This window comes from Salmo salar, chromosome 03 (assembly GCF_965601325.2).
Source record: "Salmo salar chromosome 03, fSalSal1, whole genome shotgun sequence".
NCBI classification, from domain to species: domain Eukaryota; kingdom Metazoa; phylum Chordata; class Actinopteri; order Salmoniformes; family Salmonidae; genus Salmo; species Salmo salar.
This window is the reverse complement of record NC_138293.1, coordinates 29,993,452-30,016,328: the sequence shown is the minus strand read 5'-3', so window position 1 is coordinate 30,016,328 and position 22,877 is coordinate 29,993,452. Positions and strand designations below refer to the sequence as shown.

The 22,877-nt window shown below is 41.7% G+C and overlaps 1 protein-coding gene across 2 annotated transcripts; it reads right to left on the bottom strand.

The window, feature by feature from the left end:
- Positions 1-117: 117 nt before the first annotated feature.
- Positions 118-22,492, bottom strand: LOC106599671 (tetratricopeptide repeat protein 39C). Of its 2 annotated transcripts, XM_014190960.3 has the most exons (15): positions 22,003-22,492; positions 11,885-11,933; positions 11,748-11,783; positions 10,774-10,902; positions 8,867-8,978; positions 8,185-8,566; positions 6,763-6,931; positions 6,437-6,530; positions 6,227-6,334; positions 5,878-5,987; positions 5,552-5,675; positions 2,828-2,925; positions 2,609-2,713; positions 2,465-2,503; positions 118-2,252 (listed from the first exon to the last, which is right to left on the bottom strand). In XM_014190960.3, exons 1-15 carry the CDS (start codon positions 22,134-22,136, stop codon positions 2,160-2,162), a joined length of 1,782 nt encoding a protein of 593 aa, XP_014046435.1. In that variant the 5' UTR covers positions 22,137-22,492; the 3' UTR covers positions 118-2,159. The 2 variants fall into 2 exon arrangements, with proteins under 2 accessions (XP_014046435.1, XP_014046436.1); XM_014190961.3 differs by lacking the exon at positions 11,748-11,783 and having other exon boundaries at positions 22,003-22,491.
- Positions 22,493-22,877: the final 385 nt, after the last annotated feature.

The window sequence follows — 22,877 nt, the reverse complement described above, 5'->3', positions numbered from 1 at the left end:
TCACAGCTGTAATCACTGCCAAAGGCGATTCTAACATGTATTGACTCAGGGGTGTAAATACTTGTGGAAATTATATATTTCTATTTTTCATTTTCAATAAATTAGAAAAAAGATAGCTGAGATTTTTAATACAATTTTATTCATTTTGAATTTAGGCTATTTAACAACAAAATATGTTCAAGGGGTGTCAATACTTTATGAAGGCACTGTATATATATTTTTTAAAGAACTCAGTCGGGGTCTCAACTTACTATTGAGAGTAAGAATAATAGAATACACCACGTTCAATTTTTACATTTCGTTGTGCATCAGCAATTGTTCTCGTTATGCAAGTCACTTACAGTCACTCAATTATTGCTTGTTAGTCTAGCCAGCTATCTAAACTTGTCCGAATAGCGACCAGGCACGCAGGGCACATGCCCAGGGGCCCTGACCTCCAGGGGGCACACAATGATTTTGTTAGTCATTCTCACTCAGATATTATTTTAACATGGCATAGGTCATTACAAAATGTGTAGAATTCCAGGAAATTAGCTTTAAAACTGCAAAAATGTCACTCCACCCCATGGCAAAAATCAGTAGAATTGCAGGAAATTAGCTGTAAAACTGAATTTTTTTCTACAATTGCAAAGTTCTCATCACCCCATGGCAAAATGTGTAGAATTTCAGAAACTTGCTTTAAAAATATCCATTGCAGCCATTTTTTATCTCAATATCAAATCATTTCTGGGTAACAAATAAGTACCTTACTGTGATTGTTTTAAATTAAAATGGCCAAAAAGAAACAAAAATTTCTCAAAGAGCAAAATTTCTCAAAGAGCAATTTCTCAAGAAAGAATTTCATTAGTACTGTCTGGGAGTGGTCTGAGTGGGGAGGGGAAATCTGACAATGTGCTGTTATTGGCAGATTTGGAACCCTTTCTTATTGGTCTATTAACTAATTTACCGCACGGTGAGGTCACCATGGAAGGCCAAAAACTCAAACAGCTCTTACACTAAAAGGGTATTATCATCATGTTCACAGTATTATTTGTATTTGTATCAAGGATCCCCATTAGCTGCTGCAATGCTGGGATCCAAAAACATTAAGGCTTTTATATACAATTTAAAATATTACATTTAATACAACTTTTCACAACACATTAAGTGTGTTCCCTCAGGCTACTACTCTACTATCACATCTAATACAAAATCCATCTGTAGGTGTGTAGAGTGCATGCCACATCATGTGTATTGGTGTCTGTGCCTGTGTGTCTCTTCACAGTCCCCGCTGTTCCATACGGTGTATTTTTATGTTTTTTTTTTATTGGATTTTACTGCTTGCATCAGTTACCTGATGTGGAATAGAGTTCCATGTAGCCATGGCCCCATGTAGTACTGTGCGCCTCCCATAGTCTGTTCTTGACTTGAGGATTGTGGAGAGACGTTGCAGTCAACATTATTCCAACCTCCTAGTGTAGAAATATATATAAAACACTGGGCCTTTAAAACAGCAAAATGTTCTCTGCAACCCATGGCAAAATGTGTAGAATTGCAGGAAATTAACTTTAAAACCAAAAAAATCTCCCCAATTTACAGTGCCACAAGGCCACGTGATGAGTAGTAGCATAGGATTTGTGCATTCAGATGGTCTACTACTGTAACAGCAACAGGACATTCATGTCATAATCTGGCAGCAACCTAGGCACTGCTTAATTTATAATGAAGTGTGGCTTACCCAATGGCATACCCAGTTCTGCATCTGAACCCTTTCCCATCACATGGGAAAGAATAAAGATGTGACTGTACTATTTAGATAGCACTGACATTGATAGATTTCCCCCCCCCCAATAAACTTTTCCCTGGTAAAAAGTTGCATTTGCCTCCCAGCAGCAACTACTGAACATATTTGATCTGGTTGAAAACACACTAACACAGTCCAATAGTCTTAACTATTCCTGCATTATCGCTCCAGGAAACTCTTACTGTAAACGATACATTGCAAACTTGATGGCACATTCATTATAAAAAAAAAAAAACGTAAGTCAACTGAAAAACACATTGCAGTGAACCATCACAGTGCTGTGGAGATCAAGATGGCTTCTCTAAAGGGAGCCGTTTCCAGCTCCTTCTACCCCAAACACAAGCTAGGCTGGATGTATGGTGGAGAAAGGGTGCTGTCACGGTGGGGTCACCTCCTCCCTCATGGAAGCCAGAGCTGAATGAATACGCACATGGAGCCTGTTCTCAAAGTCATAGCCAGCATAGTCCTCCTGTACAAACACACGTCATTACTACATCGCATAGAAATATTCACAAGTGCACATACTGGTAAGGAAATATCAAATAATATAAAAATCCATATTATGGATGACTGTCAGACTTGATTGATTGATCATTCCAAATACTGCAGCTGAAAGCTACACGTTCCCAAAAACGAGGATACACTCTTGGCCCATACTGTAGAAGTGAAGTTCCACTGTACCTTGGCTTGGAGCATCAGAGCTCTGCCCTTCGCTTTAGACTGAGAAGAGAAGAACACAATCTCAATCAACTACCGCATTAAGCAACATACACTTTCTCTCCTCGGGGTTGACACGGTGCGCGATACTCCATATGCAGTGCTCACCTCAGGGCTGTCCAGTAAGACACAGCCTAACTCGTAGATGGAGTAGGGCTGCACATAGGAGTTGTATTGACAACCCATCTCATCTCTGGCAGCCAGATGGAAGCACTGCAATGTTCAATGACATAATAAAGAGTGGTAAACATTCACTATTCTAACTACATTAATATTTGTAGATAAATACTATATGTGTACTTTGTTTTCAATACATATAAATAGAACCTGAATGGAGTCGTTCATGTTGCCGAGACATCTGTGTATGTCACCAAGGAGCAGGTTTTTCAGGCCGGCACATGAGATGTCATCTAGTTCCTGCAGAACTAAGAGGAGACACAAACAACCGACTGAATTTCCTTCCAGATTCACAGGAATTCACTTTCATGGCACCACCACAACTTCTCAGCGAAAGCTCAATAACCACGCTGACTGAAATTGTAGCAGATCCTGGAAGAGTTGTGTGTGATGTCCTGCATAGCCAAAAGAGAATAGGCTATAATTGAGTGTGCAGCAACTGTGGTGGTTGGGACTGGGAGTTTGATCATGTGCATGACTATCGCAGAGACCGTATTAAGTCAAATTCCACGGGACCGTTGAGTCGTGGTAATCGCCTCTTAATGCGATCTGTACATGAATGGCGCTGATGCGTTTGTAGTACCCAACTTGCTAATGGCTGTCAGGTCACTAATGGCCTAGTGCTCAGCACTCTATTGTCCCTCCATCAGGTCCTAATGGCCTAGTGCTCAGCACTCTATTGTCCCTCCATCAGGTCCTAATGGCCTAGTGCTCAGCACTCTATTGTCCCTCCATCAGGTCCTAATGGCCTAGTGCTCAGCACTCTATTGTGCCTCCATCAGGTCCTAATGGCCTAGTGCTCAGCACTCTATTGTCCCTCCATCAGGTCCTAATGGCCTAGTGCTCAGCACTCTATTGTGCCTCCATCAGGTCACTAATGGCCTAGTGCTCAGCGCTCTATTGTCCCTCCATCAGGTCCTAATGGCCTAGTGCTCAGTGCTCTATTGTCCCTCCATCAGGTCCTAATGGCCTAGTGCTCAGTGCTCTATTGTCCCTCCATCAGGTCCTAATGGCCTAGTGCTCAGCGCTCTATTGTCCCTCCATCAGGTCCTAATGGCCTAGTGCTCAGCGCTCTATTGTCCCTCCATCAGGTCCTAATGGCCTAGTGCTCAGCGCTCTATTGTCCCCCTAATCACTCTGACATCAATGCAAATATCACATAAAATCACATCCCATTAAAAACAGTATCATGCACCGTTAGACTACATTGTTTGACATCGTGATGATCAATTTGAAGAAAGAAGTTCAACAACAGATCGAAACAGTGGCAAACATGGTCATTGCGGACCTTTTTTCAAAGCCAAACAACAAAATGGACAGCGCTTTCTAAGGTGAAGATTAATTAAAAGCATTTAAGACATTGCATGTAGATCACGATACGCATATTAGAGCTTACAGTATGCAAAGGCCTATGAGCCCAAGCCTGAAAAAAACTCATAAAAATATTAGTTGTGCCTAATAACCTACACTGCATATTACGCACGGCAGAAACACACTTTGCTACATCATTGGTCTAGCCTATACTCCAAAATTAAATCGTTTTTTTTCTCTTCTTCATAATTAAATAGGCTAACATTTAGCTACAGAATCTCTCACCACCATGCGTTTCCATCTCCTCCTTCATCCCTTCCTCAAGCGCACAGAGAGGGGCTGTCAACAGTTTAATCAAATCTGTTTTGTTGTGAAAATCTGTCACTACCAAATGTTCCCGCACAGATTACACTAGGTTTCCCATATTCAGCACTGGGTAGCTTCAAGAACAGGGTTGGGGAGCCCATGGCATACAGAGTTTGGGCAGAATATCACCTGTCACGCAGCGAGAGGCTGCTCTTCAAACATTGGTGATGCGTGGAGTGAAGTGTTGTTATAAGCCCATACATTTCTATATGCAACCCCGTGAAAGCAGAGTTCTGATGGTTACCACTATAAAGAGGATCCCAGTTGCTACTATGATTAATTGTCCGCTGTAGAACCAGAGCAGCCTACTTGGCATGCTTGAAAAAGGAAGCGCAGGAGCCTCCATTCGCTACTGGAGTGCAAACGGATGACAGGTCTTTTTCCCCCTGCCCCTGTTTGATAATGGCCCATTCTAAATCGAAATGACTTTAATATATTTAAAGCCAACATTAAATTGAGAAAATACTGATGGGTGAGAATATGATCAGTTCATGGGAGAACAGCGTGCGCCGCCTGAGGCCAGGAACAGAGCGCATCACGGAGCGCATTTCTGGTTTGATTTGTAAGACGTTCTAAGGTTTCTCTCTCTAAATCTAGCGTATAGGACCCGCTTCAAATGATCACTTTTATGCTCAACGTAGCCACTTCACATGAGCACGCGTTCGGGGGATGAGAAAAACATCCCTTCTATTTTATTCAGCTAAGCTCAATTATATTCTTCTTCCTATAAAATCATATGATATAAAATAATGGCATGGGATTTATAAGCACATCTCGTCTGCTAAATGAACTAGCTTACAGCTTAGGCTGCCATTGGCACTGCACATAGCCAGATATCATCTTCTGAGTCGGCCTGTATGTTTTTCTGAAATGCATATTCTTCATATCATAATGTTTCTTTAGACCTGCCTAAAATAAAATGGATTCATTGTGATGGTATATATTAAATGGATTCAGACTTTTTGTTTTTTTAAATGTTCCAAAAGGTGCTCATCAGCGACTTGTATGTGGAGGCCTGGAGATGCTAAAAGTGTTTACATTCATTTACGGTCAATTACCGTGAGACGGGCAGTAACTTGCATGAGTTACCGGCTGATAAAATGTCATCAGCGCCACAACCCTATGTATAAGGGGTCTGTCTATGCTTGTGTTGATGTAGTCTGTGTATGGTGTTTCCTGTACGTTTTCACAGCGTACCTTGGCTCATGGTCTGCAGCTTAGAGGTGGAGCAGTTAGGCAGGGCCTTCCACAGGTAAAGCACCTCGATCACAGCCAGGATACACAGCTCTCTGGATGGGGCGTGTTTGCTTAGCCCCTCCGCCTGCACACACACAGGCACACGTTTACCATCTCAGCCGAGAAGCAGAATTCTACTCACTGCATGATCAACTGCCAATTTTCCTCCATACAATTACTTCAGATCACCTTGGAACTGTGTGACTGGCAAAAGGATTTCTCCTCACTGGAAGTAATAATTCACATGGATATCTATAGAAATGTGCTGTTGCCAGTCCCACGCTCACCCTCTGCATAGAGAACTGTTCGATCTGATTGTTGTTCCGTTTCAAAAGCTTGTGTACGTCCTTGAAGACAGCGGCAGCTCCCTCCAGATCTCCTGACGCTCCCTGGCACACTATAGTGGACCACAAACACAGAGCGATGTCCAGGCGTTCGAGTCTACAGGGTATCTCAACAGCAACATATTACCGTTATCAGAGGATGTAAGCCATTATTGCTAATCGTTCAGAAGCTTTTCATTCAGGCGAGTTAGCGTTCCCAGTTATGGAACTTATTTGACTTTTGAAGAAAAACAAGAGGGCGTTCTTCTAACCCCGCCTCTAATTACATGACTTCTAACCTCTGCCCTCTCACCTCCAGTTAGGTAGGTGTAGTAACACTGGGACCAGCGTGACTCAGTCGCCAGACGCTGAAAGGCCTTGTAGGCGTCACCGCACTTCAGCTCGATCATACTGCACCACCCTGAGAGCAGAGAGAATGAAGTGTCACTCAGGAACAACAAGGTAATGGTGTTATATACATTAAGAGTTGAGGTAGAAGTGAGGAAGCAAAAGCATATTGTACCTATTTCATACAAACAAACATGCTGGATCTCCCTCTGGTCTGTAGCCAGCTCTAAGGCATTTTGGAAGGACGTCAAGGCACTGTTGATCTGGCACTGGATGAGTTGAGGACAGGGGGAAGATTAGGACAAGGAACACACTACAGCCAGAGTTGTAGACACAGGTTTCCTTGTGGTATCTGTCTACTTCTATCTAGGTTGTGTCGAGTAGTGTACACTGCAGCACAAGAAAATAGGTGTTATTATTGGCGACATTTAGGTTGAACCACTTCATTTAAATTGTGTTTTAAAACATTTTCTCTCTACTGAACATGGCCCAGGTCCTTACCTCCAGACGCTGCACCCTGCCCTTGAAGAATATGAAGAGGGAGGAGTTAGGGTATACGGGCTCCTTTCTCTGGAGGATAGCCTTCGCCTCCATCAGACCGGCCTGCGTGTCTGAACCGTCAAGGGTAAAGAAGGGTTGCACTACCGTATGGTACCACAAGAGGGCCAACCTGCCACAGGGGGAGAGAAACCACTGTTATTGACAACAGTGAGAGGAATACCGGTGAAAGTCAGCATTCAGAGAGTCAGACAAGAAACCAAGACATATCACAGCTGTCGGTAAACATATGACTCATTTCGAGTTGAACAGCCTGCTACCATACTCCGCAGATACGTCAGCTGAAAACAAAATCAATCAAAATTCTGCAGAATCAACCGTTGCAAGCAGCTTAGATGTGGAAGCAACATCACTTGAAAGTCCAAGACAAATTTCCCTTCAGGCACAAAGTTAATCTTATCTTAAATGTTGAACATGTGTCTTCCTAAAATAAATACAATCTTTGTTCTCTGCCAAGGCATTGAAGTTCAACCAGGACAGGGGCCACAGCCAGCTTCTCTCTATTATTAAAGCAGTTAATCTTGGCCCCTGGCAGAGTGCTAATGGGTTTCAGGTCTGGTGAAGGCTGTGGTTTTATCCCAAATGACAACCTATTCCCTATATAGTGTACTACTTCGACCAGAGCCCTATGGGCCCTGGTCAAATGCATTGCACTACGGACGGAATAGGGTGCCTTGGGGGACACACCATGTGTCTTCTGCCTCCTGCTGTGGATGTGTGGGCAGAATCAAATAGCGGAGAATTTCTAATCAGTATGGTGGTGACTCCAGTAATAAATAAGCTGTTCAATATGAATCACTGATATTCCCGAGTGGCGAACCAGTCTAAGGCACTGCATCTCAGTGCTAGAGGTGTCACTACAGGCCCTGGTTCGATTCCAGGCTGTATCACAACCGGCCGCAATTGGGAGTCCCATAGGGCGGAACACAATTGGCCCAGCGTCGTCCGGGTTAGGATTTGGCAGTAGGCAGTCATCGTAAATAAGAATTTGTTCTTAACTGACTTGCCTAGTTAAATAAAAGGTAAAAAAAATGTAATCAATATTCAGAGCCAGCTAAGCTGCATACCTTATGTAGGGGAAACAGGCCAGAGACCTCTCTCTCAGGTCTGCTGGTTCTTTTCTCTTCCCAAATAATCACACTACTCTGTCTAGTCCATGTATAGGCTACATTACGGAGGATTATTACATATATTTTCTATCACTAAATACATGGTCACCATGTCCATAGGAATTATGTTGATTGAGATAAATTATTACACAGCAATGACCCCAAACACAGTTCAAGCCAAGAAAGTAAAATAAACCAACACGAGACAACAACAAAAAACAGACACCCTATGGTCGGTAGTGGTACACCTACTCACGTAGCTAAGGGGGCCTTCATGTCCTTACTTTCACTGGCATACGCAAGGGCGGACAGCCCCTGGTGACGGTCGCCGGGGAAACCCAGAAGGTTGACGATCTTCAGCAGGTGCGGCGGTATCATGGAGATGCACAGGTGGAACAGGCCGTAGCCAAAACTGACCGAGCCCTTAAGCCGGGCTAGGGCCTCCGGGCTCACCCCATTGGTCTTCTGGGTTGGGAGCTTGGCCGCGCCGTGGTTGGCCTGGTCAGTGGATGGAGAGGGAGACACCTGCTGGTTGGAGGACCTCTTCTTGCTGCACTCCTGCAGCTGGCTGATGTCGCTGTAACACTTGTTGTACATCTTCCAGGCTTTGCGGAGGATCCAGCCTCCTCTGATGTATGCTGGGTGGGTTTGGGAGAGGGGAAATCCATGAGATATGATTAACATAAAGCAGCAGGATGTTAGAGTACTGAGAGACATGGTCTAGATACCAAGGTCCATTATAGCAAATCACTTATTGAGCATGCATTATAATCAGTACACAAGATATTGAAACAGAGCTCCGATCTTCTAAACCGTACCAGTGAGTAGCCACAACACAGTGCAGTCATTTAGTCTAGTAGTAGCAGCACAGCCGAGCCGTCAAGCAGTCAGCTATAAGCCTACACGCAGGTCAAGGTAGAAGTGATGAGGCGTCTCACCTGACAGTTCCTGTTTGATGAAGGAGAGGACAGCGAGGTACACCTGGCAGTCTGCCACAAGGATCTGTCTCTGGAGGCGGTCTACCATAGCCACCCCTGACCTCTGGGGGTCCTAGAGGAAGGCCAAACACACAGAGCATGGTGATGTCAACATCTAAAATGTAGAGCAAGGCCAAACATACAGTTGATGTCGGAAGTTTACATACACCTTCGCCAAATACATTTCCACAATTCCTGACATTTAATCCTAGGAAAAATTCCCTGTCTTAGGTCAGTTAGGATCACCACTTTCTTTTAAGAATGTGAAATGTCAGAATAATAGTAGAGAGACCGATTTATTTCAGCTTTTATTTCTTTCATCACATTCCCAGTGGGTCAGAAGTTTACATACACTCAATTAGTATTTGATAGCATTGCCATTAAATTTTTTAACTTGGGTCAAACGTTTTGGGTAGCCTTCCACAAGCTTCCCACAATAAGTTGGGTGAATTTTGACCCATTCCTCCTGACAGAGCTGGTGTAACTGAGTCAGGTTTGTAGGCCTCGCACACGCCTTTTCAGTTCTGCCCACAAAATTTTGATGGGATTGAGGCCAGGGCTTTGGGATGGGCACTCCAATACCTTGACTTTGTTGTCCTTAAGCCATTTTGCCACACCTTTGGAAGTATGCTTTTGCGACTAAGCTTTAACTTCCTGACTGATGTCTTGAGATGTTGCTTCAATATATCCACATAATTTTCCATCCTCATGATGCCATCTATTTTGTGAAGTGCACTAGTCCCTCCTGCAGCAAAGTACCCCTACAACATGATGCTGCCACCCCTGTCCTTCACGGTTGGGATGGTGTTCTTCGGCTTGCAAGCCTCCCCCTTTTTCCTCCAAACATAACAACGGTCATTATGCCAAACCGTTCTATTTTTGTTTCACCAGACCAGAGGATATTTCACCAAAAAGTATGATCTTTGTCCCCATGTGCAGTTACAAACCGTACTCTACCGTAGGCTTTTTTTATGGTGGTTTTGGAGCAGTGGCTTCTTCCTTGCTGAGTGGCCTTTCAGGTTATGTCGATATAGGACTCGTTTTACTGTGGATATAGATACTTTTGTACCTGTTTCCTCCAGCATCTTCACAAGGTCCTTTGCTGTTGTTCTGGGATTGATTTGCACTTTTCGCACCAAAGCACGTTCATCTCTAGGAGACAGAACGCGTCTCCTTCCTGAGCGGTATGACGGCTGCGTGTTCCCATGGTGTTTGTACTGATGAACGTGGTACCTTCAGGCGTTTGGAAATTGCTCCCAAGGATGAACCAGACTTGTGGAGGCCTACAATTTTTCATCTGAGCTCTTTAGATTTTCCCATGATGTCAAGCAAAGAGGCACTGAGTTTGAAGGTAGGCCTTGAAATACATCCACAGGTACACCTCCAATTGACTCAAATGATGTCAATTAGCCTATCAGAAGCTTCTAAAGCCATGACATTTTCTGGAATTTTCCAAGCTGTTTAGATGCACAGTCTGCTTAGTGAATGTAAACTTCCGGCAAACTGGAATTGGGATACAGTGAATTATAAGTGAAATAATCTGTCTGTAAACAATTGCTGGAAAAATGAGTAGATGTCCTAACCGACTTGCAAAAACTATAGTTTGTTAACAACAAATGTGTGGAGTGGTTGAAAAACGAGTTTTAATGAGTCCAACCTAACTGTATGCATGTAAACTTCCAACTTCAACTGTACATCTGTAGCAAGGCCAAACACAGCACTGTGAGAGAAGATGATGTCAACTTGACATTGGCAGACCGCAAGACAAGTCAGGCGTGTGTGGATAGAGGAGGTGGGAGGTGCTACGTACAGGTATGAGCTTCTCTGAGGTTAATTAGGTGTGCGTGTACAGATTGTATTTCACTTACACTCCTCCTGATCTTGTTTTTGATTGTCTCGATGACCCCGGCATTGTCTCGCTCACAAAGTCTCTCAGTGGCTCTGAGGTCATCAAAGGCTGTCTGCATCTTCTCCTCCTCAAACGTCATCATGGCATTCTACACACACAGGCAGATTCATACAGTACCAGTCAGGGCCTTGCTCTCATTCTAGACAGTATGGTAGTCTGGCGTAATGCCTTATCATGTACCAACACTATTGTTTGAAAGTAGGCTAAACAATTATCCTGTCAGCAACAGACATGTGGTCAAATATATTGGCACCCTTGCACTATACAATGGAGTGGAATGTTCTGCTTTCTCTTGTTGAAAGTTAATTTTTTCACCCCTTAGGCACCTGAAACTTATATTACCACAGGTAAGAAACTACACAGTAAACAAGAATCAAATTAATTTCCACGTTGAATAATTTAGTTTTTTTTGGGGGGGGGGGGGGGGGGGGGGCTCTTGTGCAGTTGTAAATCAAATAATTACACGTATGAACACTAAACATCTTCTCAATTTCAACTTATTTTAGAGGAAATAGTGAAACGTGCAAGGCTGCCAATATATTTGCCCTCAACTGTATAACAATGAAAAGCACAGCTAGACAACCAACTATTCATCCTGGACTTACCAGACTAACATTTCCTCTACCGTGATCATTTTCAAAGATGTGCACAAATAATGTATTCCCTGTTAGTATTCAAACCCACCGTGAGCCAATTATATCAGGTTGGTGAATCACCCGCCAGCCGCGTGTGATGCACAGCAAGGTTAGTGCTGAGGATATCTCAGGTGTGCTATTATTGTGTGACCTTCAATTCATTCAGTCAATCTGCACTGTAAAATGCACTATGACAAGGTCTATGTATGAAATAGAGATGTACTGTGAAAAGCCAACTATTGAACTAAAAAGGTTGGCATTCCATAAAACGTACAACATAACAGACTGTAATACAGACCTCTTCCTGTTCTTCACTCCAATAGAATCCAATTGTCTGCATTGCAGAGTATCAAATGAGAATATCAGTGGAATTTGGGAGACGTACAGTAATTCAGTAAGAAGTTGACCTCCTCTGACCTCTCCACCCCTACTCACCAGGAAGCTGACAAAACTGGCTCCGAAACTCATCAGTGGACTGTGGGTCCTAGAAGAGAGGGAGACAGATAGATGGTTGCGGTAAGGCTAAAACAGAACAGTTCCTTAAGAGAGACAGCCAGGACAGGTAAAGTAGGGTGAGAGCTATAGAGTTGTTTCAAGTCAAAACGTAGGTTTCCTCCAGCAATACCATCTGGATTTCTTCATTGTACAGAGCGTATGATGACAGCGCTCAAAAGGTGGCAGAGTCGGGCTAAAGTAATTACTTAAATGTGATTTGTAAGACTGCTCCAAGAGAACATTTAATAGTAGTCGCATTCACGTCTCAAAGTCTGGATGGTTATTCACTTCCAAGAATGTAGAAGCCTAAATTGTATACATTTCATTTAAGCTGACAGTATAGAAATATGGGAGGATGAGGGTGTCAACATTCAGTTCCCTTCATCTCTTATGACAGCTCAGAGCTCAACATAATTAGTGGGAGAGGTGACATTTGGCCTATCAGCAGGAGACAAAGCTGTGTGTGTGTGTGTGTGTGTGTGTGTGTGTGTGTGTTTGAGGATCTAACTAAGCCTGTTGCGTTTACTCTGTATTTTTCACTTCAAAGTCACAAAAATGGCCTGGTCTAAATTATTCCTAATTCAGAAGAATTCAAATGTATTTGGCTGGAGGCAGGTGATAGTCATTTACTAAGTCATTTCTCTCACCTGTGGTAAGTTGCAGGTGCCTACAGAGTAAAAATACCCATTCAACCAGTTTTGAAAAGAGAAAAGAGAACATTTTAGGCCCAAAAGACTCCTTAACAGCTTCTACCCCCAAGCCATAAGACTGCTGAACAATTAAATGGCCACCCAGACTATTTGCATTGACACCCCCCCCTTTTGAGTAGCAGCAGTGTAAAACATTGTTTATAGTCTATGCATAGTCACTTTACCCCTACCTACAGTGCATTCGGAAAGTATTCAGACCCATTATCTTTTTCCACATTTTGGTTCATTAAAGCCTTATTCTAAAATGTATTAATATTTTTCCTCATTAATCTACACACAATACCCCAAAAGACAAAGTGAAAACAGGTTTTTAGACATGCTTGAAAATGTATTAAAAAACATAAGTATTCAGACCCTGTGCTATGAGACTCGAAATTGAGCTCAGGTGTTTCCATTGATCATCCTTGAGATGTTTCTACAACTTCGAGTTCACCTGTGGTAAATTAAATTGATTGGACATGATTTGGAAAGGCTCACACCCGTCTATATAAGGTCCCACAGCTGACAGTGAATTTCAGAGCAAAAACAAAGCCATGAAGCCGAAGGAATTGTCTGTAGAGCTCCGGGACAGGATTGTGTCGAGGCACATATCTGGGGAAGGGTACCAAAAAATGTCTGCAGCATTGAAGGTCCCCAAGAACACAGTGGTCTCTATCTTTCTTAAAATGGTGGTTCCAAATTCTTCCAAGAGCTGGCTGCCCGGCGAAACTGAGCAATCGGGGGAGAAGGGCCTTGGTCAGGTAGGTGACCGAGAAACCAAATGGTCACTCTGACAGAGTTCCAGAGTTCCTCTGTGGAGATGGGAGAACCTTCCAGAAGGACAAAAATTGCTGCAGCACTCCACCAAATCAGGCCTTTATGTAATGGCAGTAAAAGCCACATGACAACCCGCTTGGAGTTTGCCAAAAAGGCACCTAAAGGACTCTCAGACGATGAGAAACAAGATTCTCTGTTCTAATGAAACCAAGATTGAACTCTTTGGCCTGAATGCCAAAGCGTCACGTTTGGAGGAAACCTGGCACTGTCCCTAGGGTGAAGCATGGTGGTGGAGCAAAGTATTGAGATCCTTGATGAAATCCTGAGAGCTCTGGTGCAGGTTCTCAGACTGGGGTGAAGGTTCACCTTCCAACAGGACAACAACCCTAAGCACAGAGCCAAGACAATGCAGGAGTGGCTTCGGGACAAATCTCTGAATGTCTTTGAGTGGCCAAACCAGAGCCTGGACTTGAACCGATCGAACATCTCTGGAGGGACCTGAAAATAGCTGTGCAGCGACGCTCCCCATCCAACCTGACAGAGCTTGAGAGGATCTGCAGAGAAGAATGGGAGAGATTCTAAATATAGGTGTGCCAAGCTTGTAGTGTCACACCCAAGAAGCCTTGAGGCTGTAATCGCTGCCAAAGGTGCTTCAACAAAGTACTGAGTCAAGGGTCTGAATAATTATGTAAATGTGATATCAGCTTTTTATTTTTAATACATTTGCTAAAATGTCTAAAAAAAATGTTTTTGCTTTGTCATTATGGGGCATTGTGTGTAGATTGATGCAGAATTGTTTTTAATCAATTTTAGAATAAGGCGGAAACGTAACAAAATGTGGAAATAGTCAAGGGGTCTGAATACTTTACACATGCACATGTACAAATTACCTCAACTAACCTGACATCGGTACCCCCAGTATTTAGCCTCATTATTGTTATTTTATTGTGTTACTTTAGTTTATTTAGTCAATATTTTCTTAAAACTGCATTGTTGATTAAGGGCTTGTAAAGTAAGCATTTCACCTGTTGTATTCGGCGCATGTGACAAATAAAATTTGATTTGATTGTACTCCATTGTAAAGTGCAAGGGTGCCAATAGCCTGGAAACCCGACATTGAATTTAATTTACAGTGGCTACAGAAAGTATTCAGACCTATTGACTTTTTCCACATTTTGTTGTGTTACAGCCTGAATTTAAAATGGGTTCAATTGAGATGTTTTTGTCACTGGCCTCCACACAATACCCATAATGTAAAAGTGGAATTCTCTCTGTATCCCTCACATACAACGATCTGTAAGGTCACTAAGTTGAACATGAATTTCAAACACAGATTCAACCACAAAGACCAGTGAGGTTTTCCAATGCCCCGCAAAGAAGGGCAGCCATTGGTAGATGGGTGAAAAAAATTAAAAAGCAGACAATATCCCTTTGAGCATGGTGAAGTTATTAATTACACTTTGGATGGTGTATCAATACACCCAGTCACAACAAAGATACAGGCGCCCTTCTAACTCAGTTGCCGTTGAGGAAGGAAAGCACTAAGGGATTTCACCATGAGGCCAATGGTGACTTTAAAACAGTTACAGATTTTAATGGTTGAGGCTGGATCAACAACATTGTAGTTACTCCACAAAACTAGCCTAATTGATAGAGTGAAAATAAGTAAAAATATTCCAAATCATGCATCCTGTTTGCAATAAGGTACCAAAGTAAAACTGCAAATGTGGAGAAAAAAAAATGTGACAAAGAAATTAACTTTATGTACAGAATACAAAGGGTTATGTTTGGGGCAAATCCAACACAACGCCGAGCAAAACGTTTCATATTTTCATGCATGGTGGGGGCTGCATCATGTTATGGGTATGCTTGTCATTGGCTAGGACGAGGGAGTTTTTTTTCTTCTTAAGGCACTAATTCTACGTTGGGCATAACTGAGTGTTTGGATCAGGAAAGTTTCCTCTCACGACCTCAACAAGCCAGAACCTTGAATAAAATTATATTTAACTTGCTTTACCGGTTATCCGTGTGGTTGGTCATTTTGCAGGTAGGAATGCAAGACAATATATTCACAGGAAAGTACAATTACAAACTTTTCATAGCACTGGTAGTGCATTCAGAAGTTTCTGCACATGCTTCATGTGAAGCACTGTGTAAACACATGCACGAGCTTGGCAAGTATGCATGCTTCTCATGCATATGTATTTTCATCTTGTGCGCATACCTCAGGTGACAGAAATCTGTATGCATTCCTACCTGCAAAAAGGACCAACCACACGGGATAACTGTTAAAGGAAGTTTAAATATACATTTTATTCAACACGCTAACCTGATAATTTCAATGTAAATGATTTGGTTGCTGACAATGATTTGGTTGCTGATGAAATATGACAAGTGAGGAGGTGCTGTGAACAGTTTGGGAACACCAACTTGTTTGCTCTCGGAGTGTAACCTTTGTTCAATAACTGACATGACGGGAATGGGTGTGGCCTGCTTTGTATGGTATAGGCCTACAACCCAACCACTGCTAACTCAGATCTTTGCCACGTTCAAGACAACTCGGGAAACTCAGAGTTAAAATGTGCATACTTTTTTTTTTTGAGTAGAACTTCTTATTGGTTAATTCTGATACTTTCCAATTGGGAAACTCGGACATCATCTTTCTACAACGAGTTTCCAAGTCAGACATTTCTGAGTTTCCAGGTTGTCTTGAACACAACAACAGTCTTCCCAACTGGTGTGGGATCTTAGCTAAAAATCGAGTTTGAACAGGTTCTTTGACAATGTACAGCTGTACTGTAAAAATCTCTAAATCTATTTTTTATTTAAATTATCTCTGTAAGATATATCCCTAGTCCAGTTTGGCTTGCTCTTCACAACAATCCTCTCAAACTTACAGTATAGAGAAGTGATAAGGATATGAGCATATTGCAAAAGTGCTTAGAGTCAACACATTGCATTGATTTGAGGGAAAGAGGAAACGCTTCATATTAGAGAGAACTGCAAATAAACACTGAATGAAAATGTCTCTTCTGCATGATACAAGAGATGTCTGTAGCCAGTTTGCTGCAGGGAGAAACAAAGCAATGTATCAGCTTTATAGAGCCAGTGAGCAGGGAAAGGGGTGTCTACAAACTATGACACAGTTGTGGAAAAGAAAGAGAGACAGAGAGAGCTTGCAGGGGTGACGGCAAAACGCTGCTTTCGGCTGTGTAATGGCTGACTTTCACACTTTATAGAGTTATGACCACAATATGACATTAGATGTACGTATTCCCTCAGTGGCTCTCTCCTCCAGATCTGGTTCAGTTAAGGATACATAGCAGTAAAAGTGTTTGTTGGACTTAAACTGGTGTGCACACACATGCGTATGCACAAACAGTGGAGGAGTTTAAAGTGACTAAAATGTGATAGAAGTCCCACCTATTTTGAGGCCCACATTTTCAGCAAAAATAAACATTAACCAAATAAATAAATAAATAATATATATATATATATATATATATATATATATATCACACACAGTTGAAGTTTACATACACCTTAGCCAAATACACTCAGTTTTTCACAATTCCTCACATTTAATCCTAGTAAAAATTCCCAGTCTTAGGTCAGTTAGGATCACCACCTTATTTTAAGAATGTAAAATGTCAGAATAATAGTAGAGAGAAGGATTTATTTCAGCTTTTATTTCTTTCATCACATTCCCAGTGGGTCAGAAGTTTACATACACTCAATTAGTATTTGGTAGCATTGCCTTTAAATTGTTAACTTGGGTCAAATGTTTTTAGGTAGCCTTCCACGAGCTTCCCACAATAAGTTGGGTGAATTGTGGCCCATTCCTCCTGACAGAGCTAGTGTAACTGAGTCAGGTTTGTAGGCCTCCTTGCTCGCACATGCTTTTTGAGTTCTGCTCAAATGTTCTATAGGATTGGGGTCAGGGTTTTGTGATGGCCACTCCAATACCTTGACTTTGTTGTCCTTAAGCCATTTTGCCACAACTTTGGAAGTATGCTTGGGGTCATTGTCCATTTGGAAGACCCATATGCGACGAAGCTTTAACTTCCTGACTGATGTCTTGAGATGTTGCTTCAATATATCCACATAATTTTCCTCCTCATGATGCCATCTATTTTGTGAAGTGCACCAGTCCCTCCTGCAGCAAAGCACCCCCACAATACGATGCTGCCACCTCCGTGCTTCACGGTTGGGTTAGTGTTCTTCGGCTTGCAAGCATCCCCCCTTTTCCTCCAAACATAACGATGGTCATTATGGCCAAACAGTTCTATTTTTGTTTCATCAGACCAGAGGACATTTCTCCAAAAAGTATGACCTTTGTCCCCATTTGCAGTTGCAAACTGTGGTCTGGCTTTTTTAATGGTGGTTTTGGAGCAGTGGCTTCTTCCTTGCTGAGCAGCCTTTCAGGTTATGTCGATATAAGACTAATTTTACTGTGGATATAGATACTTTTGTACCGGTTTCCTCCAGCATCTTCACAAGATCCTTTACTGTTGTTCTGGGATTGATTCACACTTTTCGCACCAAAGTACGTTCATCTCTAGGAGACAGAACGCATCTCCTTCCTGAGCGGTATGATGGCTGCGGGTTCCCATGGTGTTTATACTTGCGTACTATTGTTTGTACAGATGAATGTGGTACCTTCAGGCGTTCGGAAATTGCTCCCAAGGATGAACCAGACTTGTGGAGGTCTACACTTTTTTTCTGATGTCTTGGCTGATTTATTTTGATTTTCCCATGATGTCAAGCAAAGAGGCACTGAGTTTGAAGGTAGGCCTTGAAATACATCCACAGGTACACCTCCAATTGACTCAAATGATGTCAATTAGCCTATCAGAAGCTTCTAAAACCATGACATCATTTCTGGAATTTCCCAAGCTGTTTAAAGGCACAGTCAACTTAGTGTATGTAAACTTCTGGCCCACTGGAATTGTGATACAGTGAATTATAAGTGAAATAATATGTCTGTAAACAATTGTTGGAAAAACTACTTGTGTCATGCACAAAGTAGTCCTAACAGACTTGCCAAAACGATAGTTTGTTAATAGGAAATTTGTGGAGTGGTTGAAAAGGCCCTTTCTGGGCACCGTTTGTCACCGTTATAGTGCAATTAATGTATTGTTTAGTGTTGTGTAGTGGCTTTGCTGGCATGCATCCTGCATTTTGTTTTTGCCCCACCAAGATTTACATACTAAAATCACCACTGAATCACGTTGACAGTATCCCTTTTGATTTAAACATTACTTTACATACATGTTTGCCCATGGAAGAAGTGGTCAGAAAGTTACATTTTGGACCTGAATGCCAAAACATTTAGTTGGACCATTTTGCATACCCCACCATACCATGAGACATCCATGTCATCACTGGAAAAGGAAAAGGTTGAGTTTTATATCATTTCAAAGCTTACAAACAATGTTGTCAATCTATTTCATTATTTATTTTTTAAAATTATATATTTTTAAACCTTTATTGTCAATTAACTAAATTACACTCACTCATTTTTTTTCTCTCTTCATATTCACATATGTTGTAGCTTTGACTACAATTCAGTGGTTCCCCAACTTCTTATTTTTTTTGACATTTTTAGTCATTTAGCAGACGCTCTTATCCAGAGCGACTTACAGTAGTGAATGCATACATTTCATACATTTTTCCCCCCATACTGGTCCCCCATGGGAATCGAACCCACAACCCTGGCGTTGCAAACACCATGCTCTACCAACTGAGCCACACGGGACCACGTTATAGTCCTGTACCCCTTCAAACATTCAACCTCCAGCTGCTTACCCCCTCTAGCACCAGGGTCAGCGCACTCTCAAATGTTGTTTTTTGCCATCATTGTAAGCCTGCCACACACACACACACACACTATACAATACATTTATTAAACATAAGAATGAGATTGAGTTGTCACGACCCGGCTTGTGGGAAGTGACAAAGAGCTCTTGTAGGACCAGGGCACAAATAATAATAATCAATACTTTTAATGTTTATTTAACCATCTTACATATAAAACCTTATTTGTTCATCAAAAATGGTGAATAACACACCACAGGGGGTGTGCTTGAAAGGATGCACATAACTCTGCAATGTTGGGTTGTATTAGAGAGTCTCAGTGTTAAATCATTTTCCACACACAGTCTGTGCCTGTATTATGTTCTCATGCTAGTGAGGGCCAAGAATCCACTCTCACATAGGTACAGTTGCAAAGGGCATCAGTGTCTTAACAGCGTGATTTGCCAAGGCAGGATACTCTGAGCGCAGCCCAATCCAGAAATCTGGCAGTGGCTTATGATTTTTTTTTTTAATTCACAGAACCGCTTGTTGCAATTTCGATGAGGCTCTCTTGTTCAGATATCAGTAAGTGGACTGGAGGCAGGGCATGAAAGGGATAACGAATCCAGTTGTTTGTGTCATCCATTTCGGGAAAGTACCTGCGTAATTGCGCACCCAACTCACTCAGGAGCGTCGCTATATCACATTTGACATTGTCCGTAAGCTTGAGTTCATTTGCACACAAAAAATCATACAATGATGGAAAGACCTGTGTGTTGTCCTTGTTAATGCAGACAGAGAAGAGCGCCAACTTCTTAATCATAGCCTCAATTCTGTCCCGCACATTGAATATAGTTGCGGAGAGTCCCTGTAATCCTAGATTCAGATCATTCAGGTGAGAAGAAACATCCCTCAGATAGGCCAGTCGTGTGAAACTCATCATCATGCAAGTGGTCAGACAAGTGAAAATTATGGTCAGTAAAGAAACTTTAAGCTCGTCTCTCAATTTAAAAAAAAAAAAAAAACGTCAATACTTTTCCCCTTGATAACCAGCGCACTTCTGTTTGTCGCAAAAGCTTTACATGGTCGCTGCCCATATCATTGCATAGTGCAGAAAATACCCGAGAGTTCAGGGACCTTGCTTTAACAAAGTTAACCATTTTCACTGTAGTGTCCAAAACGTCTTTCAAGCTGTCAGGCATTACCTTGGCAGCAAGAGGCTCTCGGTGGATGCTGCATTATACCCAAGTGGCGTCGGGAGCAACTGCTTGCACGCACGTTACCACTCCACTATGTCTCCCTGTCATGGCTTTTGAGCCATCAGTACAGATACCAACATGAGCAGCAGCTACGTTTGGCTACATACGGACCCTTAGTGGAATTCCCGCGAGAGAGTAACGGTTAATGTGATTGGATGTTAATTATTTGACTAGGCTACCTGTATTTGACATTTTGCTGTTATTTCGCAAGATGGTTTAATTTTATTTTGGGCAGTGCAACGAGGCTACCCAGGCGAGAAAAAAACCTCACTCAAATGTATAGCCCCTTTGGAAAATATAAATTAAATGTTTGAAAAAGTGAAGAAAAAAGTTTGGGAATACCTGGACTACATCATCTGAGTTTTTGTGTTGTTGTGCCAGCCATAGGTTGAGACAACATGCTTTTGAATACAGGGTGGTTGTCATTTCAATCATATAAATATTATTCATAGAATGGACCTATGCCTTCAGACCACTTCAATTTAGCTGGTACATCATTACAATTTTATTGACATTTATACTTCTAATTACTACCACAAAGAAGATCACCGGTCCACCCACAGTCGAAAGTCAACTTAAATGGTCATGTCTATTCTCTTATCTATATTTTAATAAGTTTCCCAAGGAGGATTGACAGTATAATTTTAAAAAGATATTCCCATTCAAGTGAACATTCTGTGTGGACCTCCAACCATCTTTGTGGTACCATTTATAAGTTTACATTTCAATTGTAAATCCATTTTAGTACATGACACACATCTTGTATTCAATAGCTTGTCTCAACTGATGGCGAGCACAGCACAACACAACAATTATAGATGTAAAATAGGGTTTCAACTACAACATATGCGTATATGAAGAAAAAGAAAAAGAGTTAACGTCAATGATCTAAAAACGCGTAATGTACTTTTTACTCCATACATTTTCCCTGACACCCAAAAGTACTCGTTACATGTTGATTGCTTAGCTGGACAGTAAAAATTGTCAAATTCACGCACTTATAAAAGAGAACTTCCCGGGTCATCATACTGCCTCTGATCTGTCGGTCTCACGAAACACAAATGCTTCGTCTGTAAATTATGTCAGAGTATGCCCCTGGCTATCCGTGAACTTAAAAAAATCTAGAAAATGCCTTCTGGTTTGCTTAATGTAGGGACTTTGAAATGATTCACTTTTACTTTTACTTTTGATACTTTTTTAGCAATTTCATTTACTTTCTATACATAATTACATTTCAAACCAAATAATTTTACTGAAGTAGTATTTTACTGTTAATTTTCTATTAAGGTATCTTTACTTTTACCCAAATATGACAATTGGGTACTTTTTCCACCACTGCAAATTGGCTTATACCCTATAGGCCTACTAATCAGTTTCGCGTGGACTTCCTCAATCTGAAAAAATAAACAAAGCCCGGAAATAAACTATACAGCATAAACATTTATAGGATAACTCTTAGAATTCAAATCTTCCCCACATCAATTAACCAATGAAACAGTATTTTAAGTTAATTGTTTATGGCACAGCACCGTCTAACCTGTATTTTCTGAAAAGTTCATCACTCTCCTTGAATCCGTTGTTAAGCAGCATGTTTATTCCTTTAAATGCCAACTCTGCATCGTCAATCTGTTCCGTCTCCCCATGTTGTCGTGATGGTTCTAGGTCCGCCATCGATCCCAACCCGTATGTTTAGTGTCAAGAACTGTTAGCCAAGTTCCTATGCAGCACGCTTCGCCTTTCGAACCACAACACACCAGAGAAATGGAAGCGACAGCGGCAGTCTAGACTGGTCGAGAGGCGGTGCACCTCGTCTCGCTGCCGCTACACTGGGCTTCTACAGTAGCTCACCGCCCACTTCGAACTAACAATTGACACTATCGCATGTTCCTATCATAAATTACAGTTTAATTTGATCAAAGGTGTTTGAGGTAGCTACGAGAATATCTTTGGTTTACATTGTTTTCTTCAGCGTTGTGTGTCTTCCGCTCTGTGTTGGAGTGCGTTCCCAAATAATAGAGGAAATGGAAATGTCTTCTTGCCGCCAGTGATTCAGCCAATGAGCGTATAGTATGTTGAAAATAGCGTTTAGAGGCGCTAGATATTATCAAAGATTTCACATGTGAAAATGAAGCATATGTTTTTATATAAAATATTAGCCAGTGGGAAATATGTCCTAGTTTCTATATATCAACTACTTTGCAATGTCAAAATTAACAGACTAATGAACAATGAAAAAATGCAGTTGTACTGGCTTCGAGGTCCAGTGTTGAGTTGAGGGCTGCAGGCTATTGTATTCAACTGTTGCACATGAAAGATAAACACCAAGTTCAAAACAAATACAAGCATTTACAACTGACAAAAATAGGCAACAAAAAACAGCCCGACGGACAGACATGATTAACCCACTCACAA